The sequence below is a fragment of the Mytilus galloprovincialis genome, chromosome 2, assembly GCF_965363235.1.
Source record: "Mytilus galloprovincialis chromosome 2, xbMytGall1.hap1.1, whole genome shotgun sequence".
Classification (NCBI taxonomy): domain Eukaryota; kingdom Metazoa; phylum Mollusca; class Bivalvia; order Mytilida; family Mytilidae; genus Mytilus; species Mytilus galloprovincialis.
Genome location: NC_134839.1, coordinates 69,370,080 through 69,393,647, shown reverse-complemented (window position 1 = coordinate 69,393,647; position 23,568 = coordinate 69,370,080). Strand labels below are relative to the sequence as shown.

At 33.2% G+C, this 23,568-nt stretch overlaps 1 protein-coding gene across 1 annotated transcript; it reads right to left on the bottom strand.

Moving 5' to 3' along the window:
* Nucleotides 1–100: 100 nt before the first annotated feature.
* Nucleotides 101–18,809, bottom strand: LOC143062386 (uncharacterized). The gene is made up of 8 exons (XM_076234097.1): nucleotides 18,580–18,809; nucleotides 8,412–8,569; nucleotides 8,054–8,193; nucleotides 7,160–7,290; nucleotides 5,366–5,437; nucleotides 4,752–4,799; nucleotides 4,270–4,587; nucleotides 101–681 (listed from the first exon to the last, which is right to left on the bottom strand). The coding sequence occupies exons 1-8, from the start codon at nucleotides 18,629–18,631 to the stop codon at nucleotides 362–364; spliced, it is 1,239 nt and encodes a 412-aa protein (XP_076090212.1). The 5' UTR covers nucleotides 18,632–18,809; the 3' UTR covers nucleotides 101–361.
* Between the last annotated feature and the right edge of the window lie 4,759 nt (nucleotides 18,810–23,568).

Below are 23,568 nucleotides of genomic sequence, written 5' to 3'. Positions count from 1 at the left end.
GTTTTTTAAACTTTTTTCTCTCGAGTGATGGTACACCGATGAGTATTTTATAGACGAAACGCGCGTTTTGCACGGTACACAATTTTAAGCCAAGTATCTATGATGAGTTTATTTACTATCTGATACAAGTACAAATCTTAATGCTTTCCCAAATCTAAATGCATTTATGGATTGGGAGATACTTAGCAGGTATCTTTATGAGAATGAGAAGGGACAAACAATAGCATTAAACACAAAGTATACCATATCGGTGCCTCTTTCGTACAATTAGCATGTTATTTTATTGAAACTATTCTAATGTAATAGTACAATTCTGCTTTTCTATCAATGTAGCATTATGATAAATGTTTGTCATTTCGGGTCACAGTTTTTGAGGTCTTCCTAAGCATATTCCTTTGGCAGTAGCAGTGTGACGTTTGATTGACATCAAATCCATTCCTAGAATAGCTGCAGCCATCAAACAAAGGCAGACAATACCTCCGATTCCCAATGACCGCGACGATTGCCTATCATCCGATGCAGACACATGTTTACTGACATACGACGATAACAGTTTTTTGTCAACTTTTAGTACCTTTTCCAATTTCTTAAGCGATGACGAAAGAAGGACTTGCAATTCCTCTGCTGTGTAACTTGATCCATTCTTGACTTGAGAACATGGACACTGACAAAGACTGGTATCTAGAAAAGTATATCTAGATAAATAAATTACACTACAATTATGATTTAATCCACAATTTTTTACCAAAGAAAAAACATGTACAAAGTCAGGAATATGACTGTATTTTATACATTTATTTCCCGTGCCTGGGGGAGATATGAAGATTTGTTAACTCAAAAATATATATATTTCACGAGGGCTCTGGCCGAGGGAAATATGATTTTTCGAGGGTGAACAAATCTTCATATCTCCCGAGGCCAAGGGAAATGCATGTTTTATTCCACTGCCTAAGCTTTTTATACTATCTGAACTTCAAATATTAGTTTGCATACCAGCATTTTCCCGACTTATCTGCTTGCTATTATTACTAAACACGACATACATAAATAACCATCCCAGATGGCCTCTTATTATTTCAAGACCTACCTATAGTATTTATTGTGAACTTGTTCTCGTCCTGAATATGCATGAAATATTTGCCACTGGACGTTAAGCAACCAACAATCAATCAATCATAGATAACCAGTACGGATAAACATTGATTATTTGATTAGTCTTTTTGTTTTACGTCTGAAATAAATTTGAACACGATAATGATATTTGTTACAGCTATTTAGAAAATAAGAAGTCTAAGCTTAAGAAGTTATGTACATAAACCGCGCGTAACGTCGCACGATTTAGTCCCGACATGTCAGAGGGGAATATGATGATAGTCAGAGGTGAATATGAAGTTTTGTTCAACGTCACGTGTTAACGTTTCAACGAATCAAATGTTGATTTCGTTATCAAAATCAACATGCAGTGGAATAATATACATTTTTTCCCCGTTCCTGAGGGAGATATGAAGATTTGTTCACCCAAGAATATTCATATTTCACGAGGGCTCTGCCCGAGGGAAATGTGATTTTTCGAGGTTGAACAAATCTTCATATCTCTCGAAGCTAAGGGAAATGAATGTTTTATTCCACTTACTATGCTTCGTTTAATTACTGAATATAAGATATTAATTTGTGTACGTTTGTTTTCTTATCTGCTTGTTTAAATAGCTAAACACGGCAAAAACAGTACGGATCAAAAGTAAATAAAAAACCAATTCTTCAGAGAACAATTGAAGGTCTTTCCACCTTGAAAATAACAATGAAATTTAAAAAACGATGTTAGAAAATGTAACTCCGTGTTAATGTAATGTGGTAAATCAAACTGATATAAAAAAATAAGATTACTAGGTTTATGCAGACGACTTAATTGTTTTATAATGAATCAGAAAGAATTTTTTACAAAGGTCAAAATCTAGAACGTCAAATTGACCTTTGACTTTGACCTCAATTTTGAGGTCATAAGTCACGGTGATCTCAAATCAAAAGACCTCAGGTCAATCACTTGTATGGTTGTGGAGAAATAATGATTTCAAATACATAATGGGAGAAAACTCCTTTAAGGGTTAACCAAAACACTTCGACTGAAATAGGTTGAAGTTGCGCCTTATTGTAAACAGTAATTTGGCAAACACATCATATCATTAACAGTTTCTTTTGAATAACAATTACAAGCAAAATTCAAAATTTAAATTTTTCAAACATGACCTTGACCTTTGAACTTGACCTCAATTTCCTTCAAATGGACCAAGGACTTTATATCAAAAGACTGTAGGCCTCTACAACTTATAACGTATGAGTTTATTCAATAAATCGCCTATCTTAAATTTTCAAAGGGAAATAACTCCATAAGATGTCTTCCTATCACTCAAGTCAAAATTAACCAAATCATTCTTAAGAGTAGATGAACAATTTGGTGAAAACAGTTTGCTAAAATCTTTTACGATTTTAGAGATATAGCGATAACAAGAAAAAGGGGACGCGGGGAGATAACTCCTAAAAGAATAAGTGTTCGGTCACACAGGGTGAGTTTTGAAACCCCCATCATTGTACAACATCATTGGCCAACAATCCATTCGATATGTTGTAAGACAAAAAAGCATCTCAGACGGCAGAAGAAGGAAAAAAAAATAATCAGAAGAAAAACAAAAGGTCTTAAAGTGGAAAGACCTAATTAATAGTCTTTTTATTTAAACGCTTGAATAAATTTAAACACGTTAATGACTTAGTTAACACTAATTTAATTAAACGACTTTTAAACGGTATGCACATTACATGTAACCGCGCGTAACGTCATACTACGAGGTCCCGACCTACAGAGGGGAATATGATGTTCAGAGGGGAATATGATACTCTGAGGGTAATATGAAGTTTTGTTCGACGTCACGTGTGATAGTTTCAACCAATCAAATGTTGATTTCACCATCAAAATCAACATGCAGTGAAATAAATCCATTTGTTTGACGTGTTTTAGCTTTTGATTTTGCCATGTGATTAGGGACTGTCTGTTTTATATATTTCTTAGACTTCGGTATTTTTTGTTATTTTACTTTTTATTAGGAAGTCTGTTAATAAAGACATTCACTGAATTCTACTCGATAAAGTTGGAAATTTGGATCATATAAAAAAGGAAGATAACTTGTGGTATGATTGAAACCATGAGACAACTCTCAACCAGGAAACACAATGACAGAAGCTAACAACTATAGGTCACTGTATGACTTTCGACTGTGAGAAAAACCCATACGGCATAGTCAGCAATTTAAGACTCAGAAATGACAAATATAAAACGACCAAAACGAGAAAACTATACAATACAGTGGACAGCCTATTTCAAAGTTATTCAATATAGTTTTCGGTTTCAAATTTCATCCTAAAATAGATTTTGGTATTATTTTAACTGAGTCCAATATGGTCATATAACTTTTCTACTGTTTCGGTTTTATAAATCATTGACATTCAAATAATCCTCTTTAATCGTTCCGGATGAATGATGATCCAGAAAAGTACTACAGACGCATGCACATTATAAAGTGTTGTTTTCAGCTTTACAGAACTGGGTCGATACTGCTACTGGTAGACTATCAGTACGCGAGGGTATTATCATCCTTTCAGTCAGAACATCGGTATTGAAATAATTTATAATAAACTTTTCTGAAATGTTATACCGATGATTTGGCAATTGTTTAACCGAATTCATATTTATCTATACATTCTGCCATTTAGACATCAAACACACACTTCGCCCTCTAGTTTAAGAGAGATTCTTTTTAAAATCTTACATAGGAGTTTTAATTTGCATAATTGAACTAGAAACAACAGCAGATGGGATGCACCCGATTCTTTCAGTTTTCGTTTTTACTTTGATTTTCTGTTTCATCCAAGGATTTTAGTCTCCATTAATTACGAGTTTCATTTTTCTTTAGAAATATTGAAATGAAAGATACGATTAATGAATAGAATATGGCTAACTGATCAATCAACATAATTATGAAAGACCGATTAAGAGGTGCGTGGAGACAATATTCAAGATTGATGGACACAAGATTGAAATGTATAAATGCTTTTGTACTTTGAAGTTTTTGGTGTTTATTGCATATCTTATGTTTTGTATATATCTTTTATTGAGAGGAATGTTAACGAAATGTCTTGTACGTGTTTTTTAATGATAGGTTGCTATCTCAAAAACCTGTACCTAAACGTTTAAGAAAAAAATAAAAAAATATTCAATACCCGTTAACATATTTATCTGAATACCACTTCCCTCTGCCCATCCATATCGGTTTTTCATAGAACAGGTGTAGTTCCCCTGGTCAGACAATTCTGCAGCATGGATAGTTAATGAAGGTACTTGGGTTGATGAACCACTGTATTTTGTATGATCTATGTCATTGGTTATAATTATACGGACGCCATTTTCAGAAGAATCGAAGTTCCAGCGCACATCGAGTACTGGATAATATGAAAGGTATGAACAAACGAGAGTAACATTGTCACGGCTGGTAAACAATACTGATGTCTGTGGAGTTTGTATGATTGGAGGGACCTTTCCTAAAAATAAATGAAAACTAATGTATCAATTTCATATGGAAGTTGTTTTTTTTAGGTAAATTACAGAATAATTTTAAGAACAAACAGGTATTCCAAAGAACAAGAATATGTTTTCTTTACTGATATCAATTGAGATTGCATTAAAACTCATCTGTAGATCTTACCTGGACATTCATTTAAATGTTGGTTAACACTTGAAATATTACAGCTATCTACAATAGATGGAACATTTGTAGAAATAAATAATTAAGTGTCAGTGTGTGCTTGCAAATAAAATTGAACAAGTAGAGTTATGAAGAAAAAAAACTACACAAGTTGAACAGCATACGTCTGATCTGTTTGATGAACTGGTCGTATTCTAATCTTCATATTTTGATTTATATTGCATGCACACTGCGGTATATGCATGTAAAGCATCAGAAGCTTCCCACTTTAGTACAAAACTGAAGAAATATAGGCCATTGTTATCATATCTTTATATATTATGTTTTTTTCTGATCATGTTTTTGTTTGTTTGCATACTAGTATACTTTTAATCGTAGCATAGACGTGTTTGGTTCAGTATATTGTTCTTGTTTTCGTTTCATCTTTTAAATAATTTCCTTCCGGATCTTGAATTTGTAAAATATAAAAACCTCTATGTTCAGGTTGATAATACGTTTTCGGTAAACGCATCTGATGGATTTAAGTTGATGGATACAGTGGGTGCAGCTGAGTCAGTGTTAAGAACCGATGCAATATTTTTTTGATTTTTTTTGTTAATCTGTGGAATACACACCTGACATCCAAAAGTAAACTTCTAAATATTTCGCAAAAGTTACAGTTGAAACGTTTGTTGGATTATTGCTACCTGAAACAGACAATTTTAAAATGTTCATTATTTTCAGTTCCAAATTATTTTATGTCTTAGACTACGTATTTGCATATCTCATAGTAACTATGTAACCGGTTACATTAAAATTTCTACAAACATTGAGTTATAGTTAAAGAAATCGTTCTACAAAATCCAATCATTCAGGTTCATTTATGTTTCCAATGAATTTGTACTTTCTGAAAAGATTTTTTGAAAGAGTTACATATACATCTTTAAAGTTTTGCAAAAGTGTGACTTATTGTTTATTTGGTTTAAGCAACAGTAAAGAACATTTTAAAATATCAAAGAAAAGTTTTACAAGGCGACATACTCCTTGATTTATTTCTGAAGTATTTCATAAGAAAATGTCAGGAATATGACAGTTGTTATCCATTCGTTTGTGTTTTTGTTATTCTACTTTTTACATCTACCAGTATTCGATTTTACGGCCAACGCCATGCTTTGTTTGATCGTAACAGCATATATGTGTCACCGATGGCTGTCACCATTGATATAATCATTTCAAGTTTACCTTAGCTGTATTTGGCAAACCTTTTAGGAATTTTGGTCCTCAATTTGGTCAATTCAAATGTAACATTTCCGAATTCTTTTTATCTATGATTGTTTACTACTGCTGACCATGAGCAACGCGACAGATGCTGCTAGTCGTACAGGAACTGCCTTTAAACGATCATATGAGTTCATCACATTAATTAATCAATTTTGATTGGAAACGATCATTTTTATATGAAGAACTCTTTATCAAGTGGACATTTAATGAATATATCTTTTACAGCCTTTCGGTAAATTTTCATAGATTTTTATGTAGTAAATTCAGAACTATTAAATCATACACTTAACTCGCAGTCAATTAAGACTTGTTCTGTCTATATTCAGACTGTTCAGTAATTTTTTACCTGTAAACATCAACATCTTGATAAATTTTCTGGAAGGCTACTGAACAGTACTGAATTGTCTAATAAGCAACTGAACGGCACTGAATAGAATACAATCTATTGTTTAGTGTTATAATAGACTGTTGTTTGTCTGCACTTTTGCATATAGTGCTGTCTGTTTTTTTTTTTAAACTATTGCTTAATATAACCACTAGGTATAGTTTCAAACATTTTAACACAGGAAGCTTCTTACACTTGTAAAACTTGAAAAAAATAGAAGTATGTCAAAGCCATGGTAAATTAAAATTCTTCAGAGTGATAAAAATAGCAATACAAGATAAAGCGCCTCCCTCCTCACAAAAAAGAAAGGTTTAAACAATAGTGAGAAAACAAATCCTTCTCCATATCAAACACTAGGTATTATCAATCGATGAAAAAAACATTGTTGTTTACTTGATTTTCCTACAAGTTTATTGAATGCATACATATAAGTTATGGAGGTAATACTTATATAAATATTTAAGGAATGACTGTAATATTTTTTTCTGTCTATGAAAAAATAACATAAAAAAAATGTGGTGCACACTGAATAACCCGCGTAGTTCGTGTTATTTAAAAGTGTGCACCACATTATTTATGTTATTTCGAATAGACAGACACAAATATTAAAGTCATTCTTTTTAATTTAATTCAAAAAAGGAGTTAATAATGATAAAAAATTTCATGATGTCGTGGTCACATGCCAAAATTGTGTCTATGAGCAAATAGACCAAACACTTTCAGCCAATCAGAAGACGTGTTTCATCCAAAATAAATTATTTACCTGTAAAATTAACTCCGCCTATTGAGTAAACAAACTGTGGATAATTGTCGTTGTCTTCTGTATAGTACATACCAGCATAAAGTGTGTCATTTCTTTCATTCATCCAAATAAACTCGTAGTCATAAAAAGTACTGGAAATAAATGATTGTGTATGATACATCATATAATAAATATCCTTGGCTGTTAAATATTCGGCTTTGAGTAAATCTAGAAAAGCAGCTCGTACGAATAACATTTATAAAGTGTTGTTTTCACTGTTTATAGATCAACCAAATTCATTCAGAGCTAAATCTATGATCTTTATTTAAATAAAAAATTATACAATTATAGTACAAATCGGTTAAATACATGACACAGTATCCGTAGTACTATGAAGAACAATGAGACTGTGTCGATCTAGACAAGATTCTCAAAAAAAATTTAACTACGTAAATTATTTCTTACAGAGACTTTGTTGTTATAACAAAGTTAATTCCCCGCCACATCATGTAAGAATGTACCTGTCCCAAGTCAGGAGCCTGTAATTCAGTGGTTGTCGTTTGTTTATGTGCTACCTTTTTGTTTTTCTTTCTTTTTTGTACATAAATACGGCCGTTAGTTTTCTCGTTTGAATTGATTTACATTGTCATTTCGGGACCTTTTATAGCTGACTATGCGGTATGGGCTTTGCTCATTGTTGAAGGACGTACGGTGACCTATAGTTGTTAATTTGTGTGTCATTTTGGTCTCTTGTGGAGAGTTGTCTCATTTGCAATCATACCACATCTTCTTTTTTATATTAATTCAGAGTGGAGTGCTGGGAAAACAGTTTATCTAGTTTATCTAGTTTTTAATGATCACAGACAGCCATGTCAATGAAATTTTTATTTTTTGGATGAACTGTGTTAAGTATACTTGATGATGAAATTATCCGTTGATTGTGGTATACCATTCCAGGTATATTCAGCAGCCCGTGACATCCATTCCTCAATTTTCAATGTGGTAGGGTTGGTATACTTAAGACTGCGCGCCGTATCGCCATAAAATACATATATCTGTAAATAAAGCAGAAATAGAGTGATACAAAATTTAATTATCTTTACTCAATACTAAAACAGAATTTTAACAGGTTGGCTTATTAATTTATGATTCAACTACTGAATTACATATAATTTGAAAATTCGAGAAAACATGACACTTTTAAAGATTTTTCGCAAAAAGGCTTTATAAATAAAAAAGGGATAGAAAAAATCACTAGGTAGTTTGGTCTTACAAATGAGATACAGCTAACGTCTGCGTAATCTATATAATCATGCCGGTAAAGTTCACTTGTACTGTGAGTACCGCAATGAACTTGTTCCATATTCCAGAAGTCCATTACACGTATACCACTTCCGTTGTCCATTTTAAGAACTGGAAACATGTAATTACCTACAGATGTAAAAATATTAATTGTTAAACATAGAATGTTTCTGAACTTGAATATTTTCAATTAAGGTCAATGTATTCACCAACAGGAACCCTGATTGAGTTTAACATTTTTGTTTCCACCAATAACTAAGATTGCCACCATAGCTTAAAATGGAACATAAATTGTCTATTTTGCAATCATACCAAATCGTATACTTTATATATGAGGGTTACATTCATAAATTGTCTTGTATATCGAAACGATACCAGATAAATAAATCCGACTTGGGCAAAAATTATCAGAATCTCAAGATCTGCCGATTTGTTTTCTCTAATTAAATTTTCGAGAGTTTACCAATTATCTTAAGGATGTTCGCTCGTCATGTTTTGGAATTTTTGTCAGATTTTCGGAATCCTCTGGTTTTATCCATTTGAATGCCTTCAAAAAATTTGCCCATTGACCACCATCTTTCCTTTTTTAATTTTTTACAAGTATCGATATAAGCTATCTGTAAAAGTCTTATACAACTGTTGTTATTTTTTAATAGTTTTTGAGAACTCGTCAATGATAAAGCTAAGAAAAATCAAGAGAGAACATTTTCCCGCCAAAATGTCATTGGCTAATATCTCGAAAACGAGCACACGGACCTATATGTATATTTTTGGCACATTTATTTCTTTTATGAAACCCCTATCAATATATACTAGTGTTATTAAAAGCTTGTTATTTTGAATCTGAGTAGCGAACTTAAGCTTGTTCTTATGCTATACACCTTAAAATGTAAGATGAGGCTTGAGCGCTCACAACCATATACATTTCTTATGTGCATATCCAAGCCAAGGGCCTGTAGCTGTGAAGTTTATGTTGGTTCATGTGTGTCATGTTAGTTTTCCGTGAATAGGCTAATTGCCAATTCCCGTAATTGACCCTGTAATTAGAGATCCCTAATTTGGTTGTCTCCCTTATGACGGACATTATTTTTTATTTACAATGGAGAGCTAGCAGACAGAGCAAATTTACCTGTGCGTAATGTGAGTAATCTATAAGTTTTTTTAATCTTTTAATTACATTAATTTGTTGTTTAGCTAAATTCTTTTGACATCAGAAATTATTTTTCATGAAAAATTAGTTAAACCGCCGATACATCACTTTCAATTCATCATGCTTTGCATTGGCAAAAGGGAATCTTGTCCAGTCTACGATTGACAAAGGGAAGTAATTTGTTTAAAAAGTGTGTAATAATAGAATCAAATCGGTAATTGGCAACCGGACTATTGTTTTGTTTGTTTTCTCGATTGAATTGCTACACATGTTTCATGTCGGGTCATCTTTTAACTGATTATACGGTTTGTGTTTTCCCCATTACGGGGACCTAAAATTGCTCATTGACAATTATACCACAGCTCCGTATTTTATTATATTATTTTGATATATTTGAATTGAGAAGGGTTTTAGCCATCAACGTACCTAATAACAAACTATTTAAAGATCACGACAGTAGATACTTGATACGGGAATGGTTTTCTATTTGTTCTTTGATTAAGTAGTCTCTTAATGTGTTTTTCTTCGTCGTTCCAATTATGTTCGTTGCTACGATAAGAATCTCATTACATAATCATCAAATATGAATCCATTACTGAAAAATGGAATTTTAGAAGTTAACAACTCCAAAATCGATTTTTGAAATCTTATTTTAATTAAACTGAACAACAACCTGTTGTAGTGTTTCTGAAATTGTCAATATGTTATAGAAACTCTATTTTCGAACCTAACATTATTTTTCAGATATAGATTGAATTGCATGTTTATAAAAAATATGTTTTATTCAGTCGTCATTGCGTAATGTTGTGAATGAAATATTAATCTTAATGCTTTCCACAGATCCGTTAAGTGCAAATCTTGTTGATTTCTTAAGATGTCAATTATTTCACCCGACCAATATATAGAAGACGTAGATGTCAAACAAATTCATTTAATATATTGGAGAACAATTGTTATGGTGAAGCAGTCTGGAACATTGAATAGAACATGCTGGAGCCAGATTAAAAACGGTCATTACGTTGATACCTAAAATTCTTTTAACAGGAACGGAATATTTTTTAATATAATTTTATACTTTTATATTAAGCCCCTGTCCCACTAGACCACGATCGCACCACGTTCACTGTGATCTAAAATTTATCCAGATCATGGTGAGGTCGCGGTATGAGCGGGATGAAAATATTAATTTTCGTTGTGTTCACGATGATACTACGTTCTCTTTACGCTTCTACAACGATCCCGTTACGAGTCTACCACGTTCTAACCAAGCCTTTTCTACGATTATCATGATCTTACTACGCTAATCACGTTCTCACTATGACTATACCACGAGTTATCCAATTGCAACACGATCTTACCATCCTTCATCAGCGATTATAGCACGTTCTTACCACGATTATACTACGTTCATATCGCGATCTTACCACGATCTCAGCAATAACGTCAACATCGTGTTCCATTGCTGTTTCATTCTTTCTATTTCTGATTAATACGTAGATTTCTGGGAATATAAAGTCATAATTCCAAAATCTACTAGAACACGTGGGCTTGGTGGTAGGGGTAGAAAAAGAGGCAGAGGGGGCCCTGATAGTAACGAATCCTGATTCAGCAGGGATGTCGGACCGACCAATCCAACCTAAATTACAACCTATTGCTTGTCCATCAAGCTCAAATGATGACATTTTAGTGAATGAGAGCAGAGATGACACAGATGTGTCAAGCATGGTTGAGCCGTAAGAGAAAATGGACAAGAAATCCTAATTAATAAAGACAAACTAAATCTGGAGAGATTTAATATATTTTGTCATTTTGATGTTATATTTCACATGGCCATACAAGTGCGAGGTTTGGCATGCCACAAAACCAGGTTCAACCCACCATTTTTTCCTTTAAAAATGCCCTGTACCAAGTCAGGAATATGGCCATTGTTATATTATAGTTCGTTTCTGTGTGTATTACATTATAACGTTGTGTCGTTTGTTTTCTCTTATTTTTGAGTGTAAATTCACATTGCGATAAGACGTGTCACGGTACTTGTCTATCCCAAATTCATGTATTTGGTTTTGATGTTATATATATATGTTATATTTGTTATTCTCGTGGGATTTTGTCTATGTGTGTTACATTTTAGTGTTATGTCGTTGTTCTCCTCTTATATTTAATACGTTTCCCTCGGTTTTAGTTTGTTACCCCGATTTTGTTTTTTGTCCATGGATTTATGAGTTTTGAACAGCGGTATACTACTGTTGCCTTTATTTATGTGAAAATGACAATGAGAATGAACGTAGTCGGGTTGTAAGAAGAGCGCGATGAGGACGACAAGGGCGTGCTAGAATCGTAATATGGTCTTAGCGTAGTTGGGTCGCGGTGAGAACGTGATGGTCGTAGTGAGGTCGTAATAATGTCGCTGTGAGATCGTATCGCAGTCTCTCCGAATAGAATCACGCTTTCGCTACGCTCTCGCTACGATGGTACAGCGACCTTTGCGATCTTTCCACGACCTTAGTGCGCTCTCACTACGCTTCTTCTACGACCTGATTTCGCCACGACCGCACCACGATTGTTTTGAACATGTTCAAAGTTGGCCACGCTCATTAAGATCTTGAAGACCTCACCACGACCGTGATACCGTGATCTTCCTTTGTCCAATCCTAATCATAACACCGATTTATTTGCTGATGATAGCACCATATCAGTCATTGGACAAAACAAAAGTTGCATCAGTCAAAAACTTAATACGGTTTTACAATATATTTTTCGCTGGTGGGATGACAATAAAATGCTGTAAATGTATCTAAAACGAAATCTATATGCATTGGATCTAAACAAAAGCTTTCCGTTACATCAAATGAAAACATTAAACTTGCTTTAAATGGACAACAAATTATAGAAAGTACATGTGAAAAAGTTCTAGGTGTTTTTATTGATGCATCTCTATCTTGGTCTTCTCATATCGATTATACAATCCAAAAAGTTAACTCTTCTTTAGCTTTACTAAAAAGGATAAAGAAATATTTAAATCACAAAGCTAGACAAATGTACTATAACGCTTACGTTTTACCTCATTTAGATTATTGTTGTTCAATATGGGGAAACTGTAATAACTTTCTATTAGATAGTTTACTAAAACTGCAAAAAAAGGCAGCAAGAATAATTTTAGACGAACATGATTACACCAAACCTTCAAGATAATTATTTCACGAATGTAACATTGTGCCAATTACACAAAGAATACTTTATCACAAATCATTACTAATGTATAAGGCAAAACATGGCTTAGCTCCAGAATATATGTCCAGTCTTATTGTATCAGCTTCTGCAAACCAAAAATATAATACGAGATTTTCATCCTCAGATAATTTTATTATTCCAAAACCAAATACGGAGTTGTATAAGTCTAGTTTCTCGTACAATGGACCAAAAGTGTGGAATGCTCTTCCTAATTCAATAAAAAAAATCAAATACAGTATCCGAATTTAAACATAAATACAAATCTATGTATTTTTAACATTACCATCATATTTTTACTGTAATGCCATATCATAATTGTTTATTGTATTTTAAATTGTACATTATCTTTATTTATCATTATTATTGATGCATTGTTTATTTGTAATGTAATTATTATTGTATTACGAGAGCCTTATTGAAAATTTGTGTAATCCAAATGAGTTACTCTCTCTAAATAAAGATATTATTATCATTATTATTATTATTATACGACCTTACTGCGATCTACAAGATTGCATTACGATCGTCAACATTTGCATTTTTTTCACAGATCGTAGTGCGATTGTGGCCTTATACCGCAGTCCCACTAGGCCACGATCGCACTACGATCTGTGAAAAAAATGCAAATTTTAATGATCGTAGTACGATCGTGTAGATCGCAGTAAGGTCGTATGACGGTCGTGAGGTCTTCAAGATCGTGATGAACGTGGCAAACTTTGAACATGTTCAAAACAATCGTGATGCGTTCGTGGCGAAATCAGGTCGCAGTAGAAGCGTAGTGAGAGCGCACTAAGATCGCAAAGGTCGCTGTACCATCGTAGCGAGAGCGTAGCGAAAGCGTGATTCTATTCGGAGAGACTGCGCTACGATCTCTCAGCGACGTTATTACGACCTCACTACGACAATCACGTTCTCACCGCGACCAAACTACGCTTCCACTACGACTATACCACGCTGTTCACGACCATAGTACGATTCTAGCACGCCCTTGCCGTCCTCATCACGCTCTTCTTACGACCTGACTACGACCATCATTCTCATTGTCATTTTAACATAAATTATATAAAAATGCTCCCTACATTTTGTTTGTCTGTATGTAATTATCCATTTGCTCTAACGGCTCAACCATGCTTCTCGTTTTTATATAGATTAGACCATTGGTTTTCCCGTTTAAATGGTTTTACCCTAGTAATTTTGTGGGCCCTTTATAGGTTGCTGTTCGGTGTGAGCCTAGGCTCCGTGTTGAAGGCCGTATCTTGGCCTATAATGGTTTACTTTTATAAATTGTTACTTGGATGGAGAGTTGTCACATTGGCACTCATACCACATCTTTCTATATCTATTGACACATCTGTGTCATCTCTACTATCGTTCACTAAAATATCGTCATTTGAGCTTTATGGACCAGCAATAGGTTGTTATTTAGGTTGGATTGGTCGGTCCGACATCTCCGCTTGATCAGGATTCGTTACTTAGTTCCCTTTGCCTCTACATCAACCCCTACCACCACGCCCACGTCTTCTAATAGATTTTAATGGCATGCCTGTGTTGTTTTCGAGAAATCTACATATTAATCAGAAAAAGAAGGAATGGAACTGTATTGATATGGAACACGATGTTGACGTTATTGCTGAGAACGTAGTAAGATTGCGGTATGAACGTAGTATAATCTTGGTAAGAACGTGCTATAATCGCAGTTGAAGCTTGGTAAGATCGTGTTGCAATCGGATAACTCGTGGAATGGTCGTAGTGAGAACGAGAAGAGCGTAGAAAAATCTTCATAAGCGTAGTAAGCTCGCAGAATAAGCGCGGTGAGAACGTGGTATAATCGTAGCGGGGTCGTTGTAGAAGCGTAATGAGGAAGTAGCAGCATCGTGAAAGCAACGAAAATTTACATTTTCATGCCGCTCATACTGCGACCTCACCACGATCTGAATTTATTTTAGATCGCGGTGAGTGTGGTGCGATCGTGGTCTAGTGGGACTGGGGCTTTAGTGGGACTGCGGTATTATAGGTATTTTTTGTCGAAACAATTAATTTGCTCTTTGACAAAAAAGTCAATACATCAAATAAATAACAAGATTAACAGAAATTACTAGTACAAACAAATATTGCCAGCATAACAGACTTCGCAACCACGTTACTGTGTTTTAATAAAAGTCAGGTTAACTGGCGTAAAAATTTCCCTTTGCATATGTTTTAAAATAACGTGAACAAAAAAATAACAAAAGAGCACATAATTTGGAAAACATAGTAAAATGTGTTCACTACCGCGGGAAATCTACCAGTCACTGCTACTTTAATTAAAATCATATATATATATTTCTATTACGACACATCAACCCACTCTAACTTTAAACACCGAACTTTTCCCTAAAAATATCCATAAGGATAAAGTGACTTTTTGTGATTTGGTGTTATTCGTAAAAAACAGAGTCATTAATGGGATCTTGAAATAAACAAAACGAAAGTTAAAGAAATAGACAAAAGGAAATACCTGTGTGATTAAATGTGAATTTTGTTGAAAATATAATTTTATCACGTAAGAAAAACATGCAATCGTTCAATGTATTATAAATTAGCTTTCAATGGCTACAGTAAATTATCCATTTAAGTCGTGTTATCAATCAATTTATAAAAAGTCCCACACAATGACTTATTCATGAATAAAAAGTTAATACTCTAAAGCTACATAAGAAAAATTAACGTACAATCTGAGCAGAAACGTGCGTCTCTGCAGAATATAAAATTATGGATAAGCCGTTCGAAGTCTACAGTTTTAAATGATTGGTAGGTATTTAGGATATTTTCGTTAATTGCGATATTTGCACATTAAATTAATAGTAAGTGCCACTACTGATGAAGTTTTTATTCTTCGTGAGTATCACCAGCCCAGTAGTAAGCACTCCTGTGCTGACATGAATTATCATTGATATGGTCATATTTATAAATTAATTGTTTACAACTAACAGAAAACCCTGGCCGTTTTTGGCACAACTTTTTTGATCTTTTGGTCCTCGATGCTGTTCGACTTTGTGCTTGTTTCGGCTTTCAAACTTTTGTATCTGGGCGTCACTTGTAGATCTTGTGTGGACAAAATGCACTTCTGGCGTATAAAAATTTTGAACTTGTTGCCTTTTGTTGGCTGTTGTTAGTGTGTTTCTTTGTCAATTGTGTTCTCCAATTTATTTATATTGTAGTCCTGTGGTGTTGAGTTGTCATTTTAATGTTATATTTCACATGGCTATAAAAGAGGGAGGTTTGGCATGCCACAAAACCAGGTTCAACCCACCATTTTTTCCTTTAAAAATGTCCTGTACCAAGTCAGGAATATGGCCATTGTTATATTATAGTTCGTTTCTGTGTGTGTTACATTTAAACGTTGCGTCGTTTGTTTTCTCTTATTTTTGAGTGTAAATTAACATTGCGATAAGACGTGTCACGGTACTTGTCTATCCCAAATTCATGTATTTGGTTTTGATGTTATATTTGTTATTCTCGTGGGATTTTGTCTGATGCTTGGTCCGTTTCTGTGTGTGTTACATTTTAGTGTTGTGTCGTTGTTCTCCTCATATATTTAATGCGTTTCCCTCAGTTTTAGTTTGTTACCCCGATTTTGTTTTTTGTCCATGAATTTATGAGTTTGAACAGCGGTATACTACTGTTGCCTTTATTTACAAAACTTTTGATTTTTTGAAATACTAAGGCTTTTCTGCCTCAGGAATACTAGTAGATTACCTTAGCTGTATTTAACTAAACTTTAAGGAATTTTGGTCCTCAATGCTCTTCAACTTCGTACTTTATTTGACTTTTTTTACCCTTTTTAGATTCGAGCGTCACTGATGAGTCTTTTGTAGACGAAACGCGCGTCTGGCGTAAATACAAATATTAATCCTGGCATCTATGATCTCAATCGATTTATGACTTTTAAATAGCGGTGTTCTACTGTTGCTTTTATTACATAAACATAGGTTAAATAGTTTGATACTTTGCAGAATATGATTTCAAGACAAAGGTTGCTTGGATAGATAATACATATTTTTTATCAATACTAAGGTGTTGTTGTTTATCTTTGTTTTTTTTTGACAAAAAGGGAGTCCGGGCTTTCAGCAGTTATCAGCCCTACCGAGTCGTTTATTTGTATAAGATGTATATTTTTTTTTCATTTGTTTTTGTTTCTATCAATTTATGACTTTTGAACAGCGGTATACTATTGTTGCCTTTATTTAAAGTGCTATCACATTGATTTGTTCAAATGCTGATTTGCTTCTATAATATTTGTATCTGTCACTTTTTATCTATAATTCGATGTGATAATTTTTGATTGAATGACAAATCACAGTAGACATGTTTCAGTGAATTAGTCCAAATCATCCGTTCACTGTTCTTTAAACACTCCTAATATGCGAACCTATATTTATGATTTATAATGTTAATAATTGTCCTGTGCGTGTTTTGTCTTCGGTATTTTATCCCAATTTACTTCAAGCCGGTAATTTAGTGGTTGTCATTGTTTGTTGAATGGAATATTTGTTGTTCGTCGTTTGTTCCGTCAATTTTTTTTTTCAACTTGCCATTTCGCGGAACGAGTATACATTATCGTCTATAGGCGCGGGATTTTCTCGCTGCGTTGAAAACCCATTGGTTGACCTGGGCTGTCTTTTGTTCTTTAATTTGTTTCCAATCTCGATTATATTTAACATTTTATCATGTAGCGGCATTTATAGCCGACTATATATTATAGTTATACTTAATGTTGGTCGGCATTATAGCTGACTATATATTATGGTTGTTCTTAATGTTGGTTGCGGCATTACAGCCGAATATACATTATGGTTATACTTAATGTTGAAGACCGTATGGTGAAATATAGTTGATAACATCAACTTTGCTTGTTGTCTCGCTGACAATTAGACCACATATCGTATCTTTTATTCATTTACATTCGAAAATGCCTGTACCAAGTCAGGAATATGACAGTTGTCCATTCGTTTGATGTGTTTTGTCATTTGATTTTGCCATGTGATTAGGGACTTTCCGATTGAATTTTCCTCGGAGTTAGTATTTGTGATTTTACTTTTTATTCATTTACCACGTGAAACAATAGTTGTCCGAATTAAATTTGATAAGAAGTAAAATATTTAATGATAGCGAAAAAAAATGATTTTTGTGTGTTTTTGAAAAGAGTGGCATTGCAGTTGTTATCAAATAGTTCGTTTCTGTGTACGTTGGCATTTGTTTTTGTTGCACTTCAGTGTTCCTGTTGATAAATTTGTCCCTTTTTTAATTGATGTGTTTTACCTCGATTTTGGTTTACGGTATACTACAGTTGCCTTTATTCATGGTATATATTATTTCTCATCTTATATGCAAGAATTTGTTTTATTTCGCCATTTCGTACATGCACTTGTATGCAAAAGCTGTTTTAACGAAAGAATTTTTGTAACAAATTTCATGTTACTTTCATACATTCCGCCCTCACTCTTACAATCTTACAATTTATATATTCGGTACTTATACATCATCGGATTTCAAATGCTTGGCTTTGAGCGTTCCTGATGAAGGTAAATCAAGAAAAGCGCTTCGGACGCATAAAATTATTAAACGTTTTGTTTTCAATTTATTTTACAAAACTCCTTCCACGATTAATATTCTATGTATTACATGTAATCATTTAGACTCTTTCAATATGTTATGATTAAAACAATACTATACGATTTATTTAAATTTGATGAATACTGATTTTAATCATACTTACCAAACGTCAATGAAAATGTTGAGAGTATATATGTTAACCCGTCTACGTACATCCTTCTAGTCCTCTCACAGCCAAAAAATTATCTCTTTACACAGAAAAATTATCATCCAAAAATCAAATTGATGTTTTCAAAATGAATTTAGTTCTGGTATTGAAATCACGACAGAAAGTGATTAGTAGTCCAGCGCAAATAATTATTATTCTATGTTTCTAAAATTTAACATTTTGCATTTGATTAATATACTTGATACTGAACTAACGACGGCATGCAACATTGCACTTTTAATTACAGGTAAACTCTGGTGAATTTTATATTAAGTACGTTAAACATGCATCATATTTTTTATTATGTATTTTGAATAGATGAAAGAACACAAGTTCCAAATCTTTCGAAACACATTCAGGCTTAATTCAAAATACATTTGAGGGACATACAATATACAATAAAAGTAGACTGAAAATCAAAAATAATTATCGAAAAAATAAATGAAAGAAATTGGAAAGAGAAGTACAGAATATGTCCATGGGATGCAGATGCGTAGCAAATGTAGTCACGAGTAGTATCATTGATTTGCGAAAAAAATATGACTGGTTTGTTTGTGTCCCCCCCTAAAAAATATCCTGGGCTTTTGCAAGTTTGCATTAAAGTTGCACAGCAATTGACCCATTTTAGTCAGCTACTGTAATGCAAAAACCATCAGAAGAGCTATTTTTCAACCGTATCCGCGGACACATCTTTAACAACAAAATTTATGAAATAGGCAAATTTTAATTCAAAACGACATCGGTACTAATTGGTTTATTATATTAACAATATTTAAAAATTAATCAGGTCAACTGACCTTAACTGATATTTGTAAATTATTGTATGTATTCAATGGTATGTTGATCTCTATATGTTTAGAGGTTCTCTATGTCAATTGTAAACTGACCTTAACTGATATTTGTAAATTATTGTATGTATCCAATGGTAAGCTGATCTCTATATGTTTAGAGGTTCTCTATGTCAATTCTAAATAATTTATCTATTTTATGCACTATTTTTATTCATTAAGAAAGCAAGTTTTAACTGTTTAAACTCAATTTTGATGCACTGTATGACTTGAGTACAACATTTTTTAGAGATTCTATAAGAACCTTCCAATCATTGGACATACGTTTAAAATTTTAGTTTTACTTTAATTTGATGTGATCATGGTGTATATTTAGATGTTGTTTTCCAAAATTAAAGATTGAACCATTAGACAAGGTCGTGCAAAACCACGACTTTAGACTAATAAAATTGCACGAAGAAAACAACAAAATATGACATATATGCAAAATCTTGTTAGTTGAAATTACGTGGAGAATAAGGTGGTTTAACTGTAGATCTTACATTGCTTGTCTTATATCTATGCACAGCTTGCATAGTTTTGAAGGATTTAGAAACATCTATATCGTTGAAAGTTGCCCTCTGGATTTATTTTCGTTATTCTTTCTTTGGGTTACAGTCTGATTAATGAATATCGAACTTATTATTATTCAATTCAATTCATTGTCCTTTAAATTAGAATTTTTTGATTGGTCTTGGTAACATTTAAAAATAATTGTCTCCTGCTCAGCCATGGGATAGAGTATATTGTCTACTTCGAATAAGCAAATCGAACTCTGACATTTAAACATGAAGATTAATAAAACATTAATACCGAATTCCAAGGAGAAAAAAAATCGGAAGGACCCGAACCAAATTTGAAAATCAAAATCTCAAACACATCAAACTAATGAATAACAACAGTCATATTCCTGACTTACTACATGCAGTCCTTTATATAGAAAATGCCAGGTAAAACCTGGTTTTATAGCTAGCAAAACCTCTCAATCGTATGACAGTGGCATAAAATTGTATTATATTGACAACAATGTGTGATCAAGATAAACAGACATAAAAGGTGAAAATTTCTAAAAAAAGGGTTGAAGCTGTCAACATTTCTGTCAAAATTTCGTTTAAACATAATCGCTATAAAACCAAACAAGTGTGTCAACAAAGAAAAACAAAATAGATACACCAAAGCACATAAGCAAAAATGAAGGGCAAGAGTACAAAAAAAAAAAAAAAAAAAGAAATTGACAGCAGCACAACAAAACATTGGCGGGATGCATAATATATACCCAGCCACGCCAAAATGATACCAACAACAATTAGCTAAAAAGTAAAAGTAACTTACAAAGACAAATAAACAACACTATAACACTTAATCATGATGATAAACAACGTCAGTACCTTTTAATTTTCTTCAATACCATCATCTGTTATTTGTGAAGTTGGTACGGAATGTAAATCAACAAGGTCTTGGTATTTTGTTTTAGAAAAAGGACGAGACGTTCTATGTTATTACCCTGGTTCATAAACTTTTCAGACACTAGTGACGTTTTATAATAGCTTGGGTTACAGCGGTAAGCACTTGAATACCGAATGAGGTTGGAAATGTATATTCCATATCTAGGTGCAGTTGGCATATTGCTAATCAGGTGGGTTAAAATTGATAATTTCAAAATTGCAATCCTTTGCGGTTATCTTAGATTCTGATTACTTAGATGACCGCTGATGTCAAATTCGAGGTATAAGTTTAAAAATGAGGCGTACGAAGTCGAGTCTGTTGTATCTTTTATTTATAGTCTGGAGGATATATAATGGAACCCAATCAGAAAAAGTTTGCATTGTTAATGGAAACAAACATCATCAATATATCTGAATGTGAAATTAATTATCCGACTTTTTTTTTAAGTCTGAAGGAACTCCGACTGAAATGAAATTAAGAGGATGTCGGCAAGGAGAGCCACATAGTTCGTTTCTGTAGGTATACCGACACTTTGTTGAAAAGGTCTATCCATTAATTCACCAAATATTTTGTCAATACGAAACTCCATCATACTGATAACTTGTCTCTCTATTCTTCACCTTTTTGTCGAGCCTTCGACTTTAGTCGAAAAAGCGAGACTAAGCGATCCTACATTCCGTCGTCGTCGGTGTCGTCGGCGGCGTCCACAAATATTCACTCTGTGGTTAAAGTTTTTGAAATTTTAATAACTTTCTTAAACCATACTGGATTTCTACCAAACTAGGACAGAAGCTTGTTTATGATCATTAGATAGTATCCAGAAGTAAATTTTGTAAAACGATAAATCCATTTTTTCCGTATTCTACTTTAAATGGACTTAGTTTTTCTGCGGGAAAACATTACATTCACTCGGTGGTTAAATTTTTAAAAAATTTGATAACTTTCTTATACTATTTTTAATTTGTACCAAACTTGGACAGAAGCTTGTTTATGATCAAAAGCTGGTATCTAGAAGGAAATTTTGTTCATATTTTGTACCTGTGTATCTGTATTTTACTTATAAATGGACTTAGTTTTTCTTCCAGTTAACATTACATCCAGTCTGCAGTTAAAGTTTTAAAAACATTTATTAGATTCATAAACTATCCTGGATTTTTACCAAACTTGGACAGAAGCTTCTTACAATCAAAAGATAGTATCAAGCGGAATATTTTTATTGATTTTTTCCCTCAATTTTGTTGAGCCTGCAATTTACAGCAAAAGTAGGCGAGACACTGGGTTCCGCGGAACCCTTACAAATTTTTGTTCAGTATGAACAAAATATTTCGTATGCTATCTCAAAGTAGTACATTTTTAGCGTATGCTACCATTTTGATATTCAAAAGGACTGAGGTTTATTTCTTTTAGAACTTGTTTTCAATTTCACATAACGAATGGTGGTATACAAATTTACGGCATACGTTATTTAATAAAATAACTTGTGGTTATACAGGGATAATACCATAATTCATATATAGTTCCACTCAACAGTCATATTCATGACTTGCTTCGGGCATTTACTTGTGTAACAAATGCTGGATAAAACCTGGTTCTATAGCTAGAAAACCTTTCAATCGTATGACAGTTGCATAAAAATGCATTATATTGACACCGATGTGTGACCCAATATAAACAGACATAAAAGGTAAACATTTCTATAATAGGGGTTAGGCAGACAACATTGTGTTTTAATCATTATCACTGTAAAAACAAACATATATGTCAACAACAAAAAATATCAAATGGATATAAAAAAGCACATAGGCAAAAATGAAAGAAAAAATTACAAAAAAAACATAAATGACCACAGCACAACCAAACATTGGCGGGATGCATAATAAGGATATCAGCAACATTTATCTAAACAGTAATAGTTAATTATTTACAAAAACAAATAAAAGAGCATTATAACACGTAAATATGATGATAAACAACGTCAGTACCTATAATCTTTACTTAATACATCATCTATTATTTGTGAAGTTGAAACGGTATGTAAATAAACAAGGTCTTGGTATTTTGTTTTAGAAAAAAAAACGAGACGTTCTTTGACATAACCCTGGTAAATCAAATTTTTAGACACTAGTGACGCTTAATTAAGCCTGGGTAGCAGCTGTAAGCACTTGAATACCGAATTAAGTTGGAAATGTAGATCCAATATGCAGGTGCAGTTGGCATATTGCTACTCAAGTAGGTAACATTGAAAATTTCAAAATTAAAATCCTTGCGTTCATCTTAGATGCTGGTTACTTAGATGACCGCTGATGTCAAATTTGAGGTATGAGTTTAAAAATGAGGCGGATGAAGTCATGTTTGTTGTTTCTTTCATTTATTGTCTGGAAGATAAATTATGGAACCCAATCATAATAGTTATCAAGGTACCAGGATTATAATTTAATACGCCAGACACGCGTTTCGTCTACATAAGACTCATCAGTGACGCTCAGAGCAAAATAGTTTTAAAGCCAAACAAGTACAAAGTTTAAGAGCATTGAGGACCAAAAATCCCAAAAGGCTGTGCCAAATACGGCTAAGGTAATCTATTCCTGGGATAAGAAAATCCTTAGTTTTTGTAAGTTTTGTAACAGGAAATTTATAAAAATGACGATATAATTGATATTCATGTCAAAAC

Coding starts and splice junctions, on each gene's coding strand:
- LOC143062386 (XM_076234097.1), bottom strand. CDS start 18,631: ATGTACGTAGACGGGTTAACATATATACTCTCAACATTTTCATTGACG. Junction 5,438..7,159: donor AGGCGGAGTTAATTTTACAG/GTAAATAATTTA, acceptor TGTCTGTTTCAG/GTAGCAATAATCCAACAAAC. Junction 682..4,269: donor TCAGATAAATATGTTAACGG/GTATTGAATATT, acceptor ATACTTTTCTAG/ATACCAGTCTTTGTCAGTGT.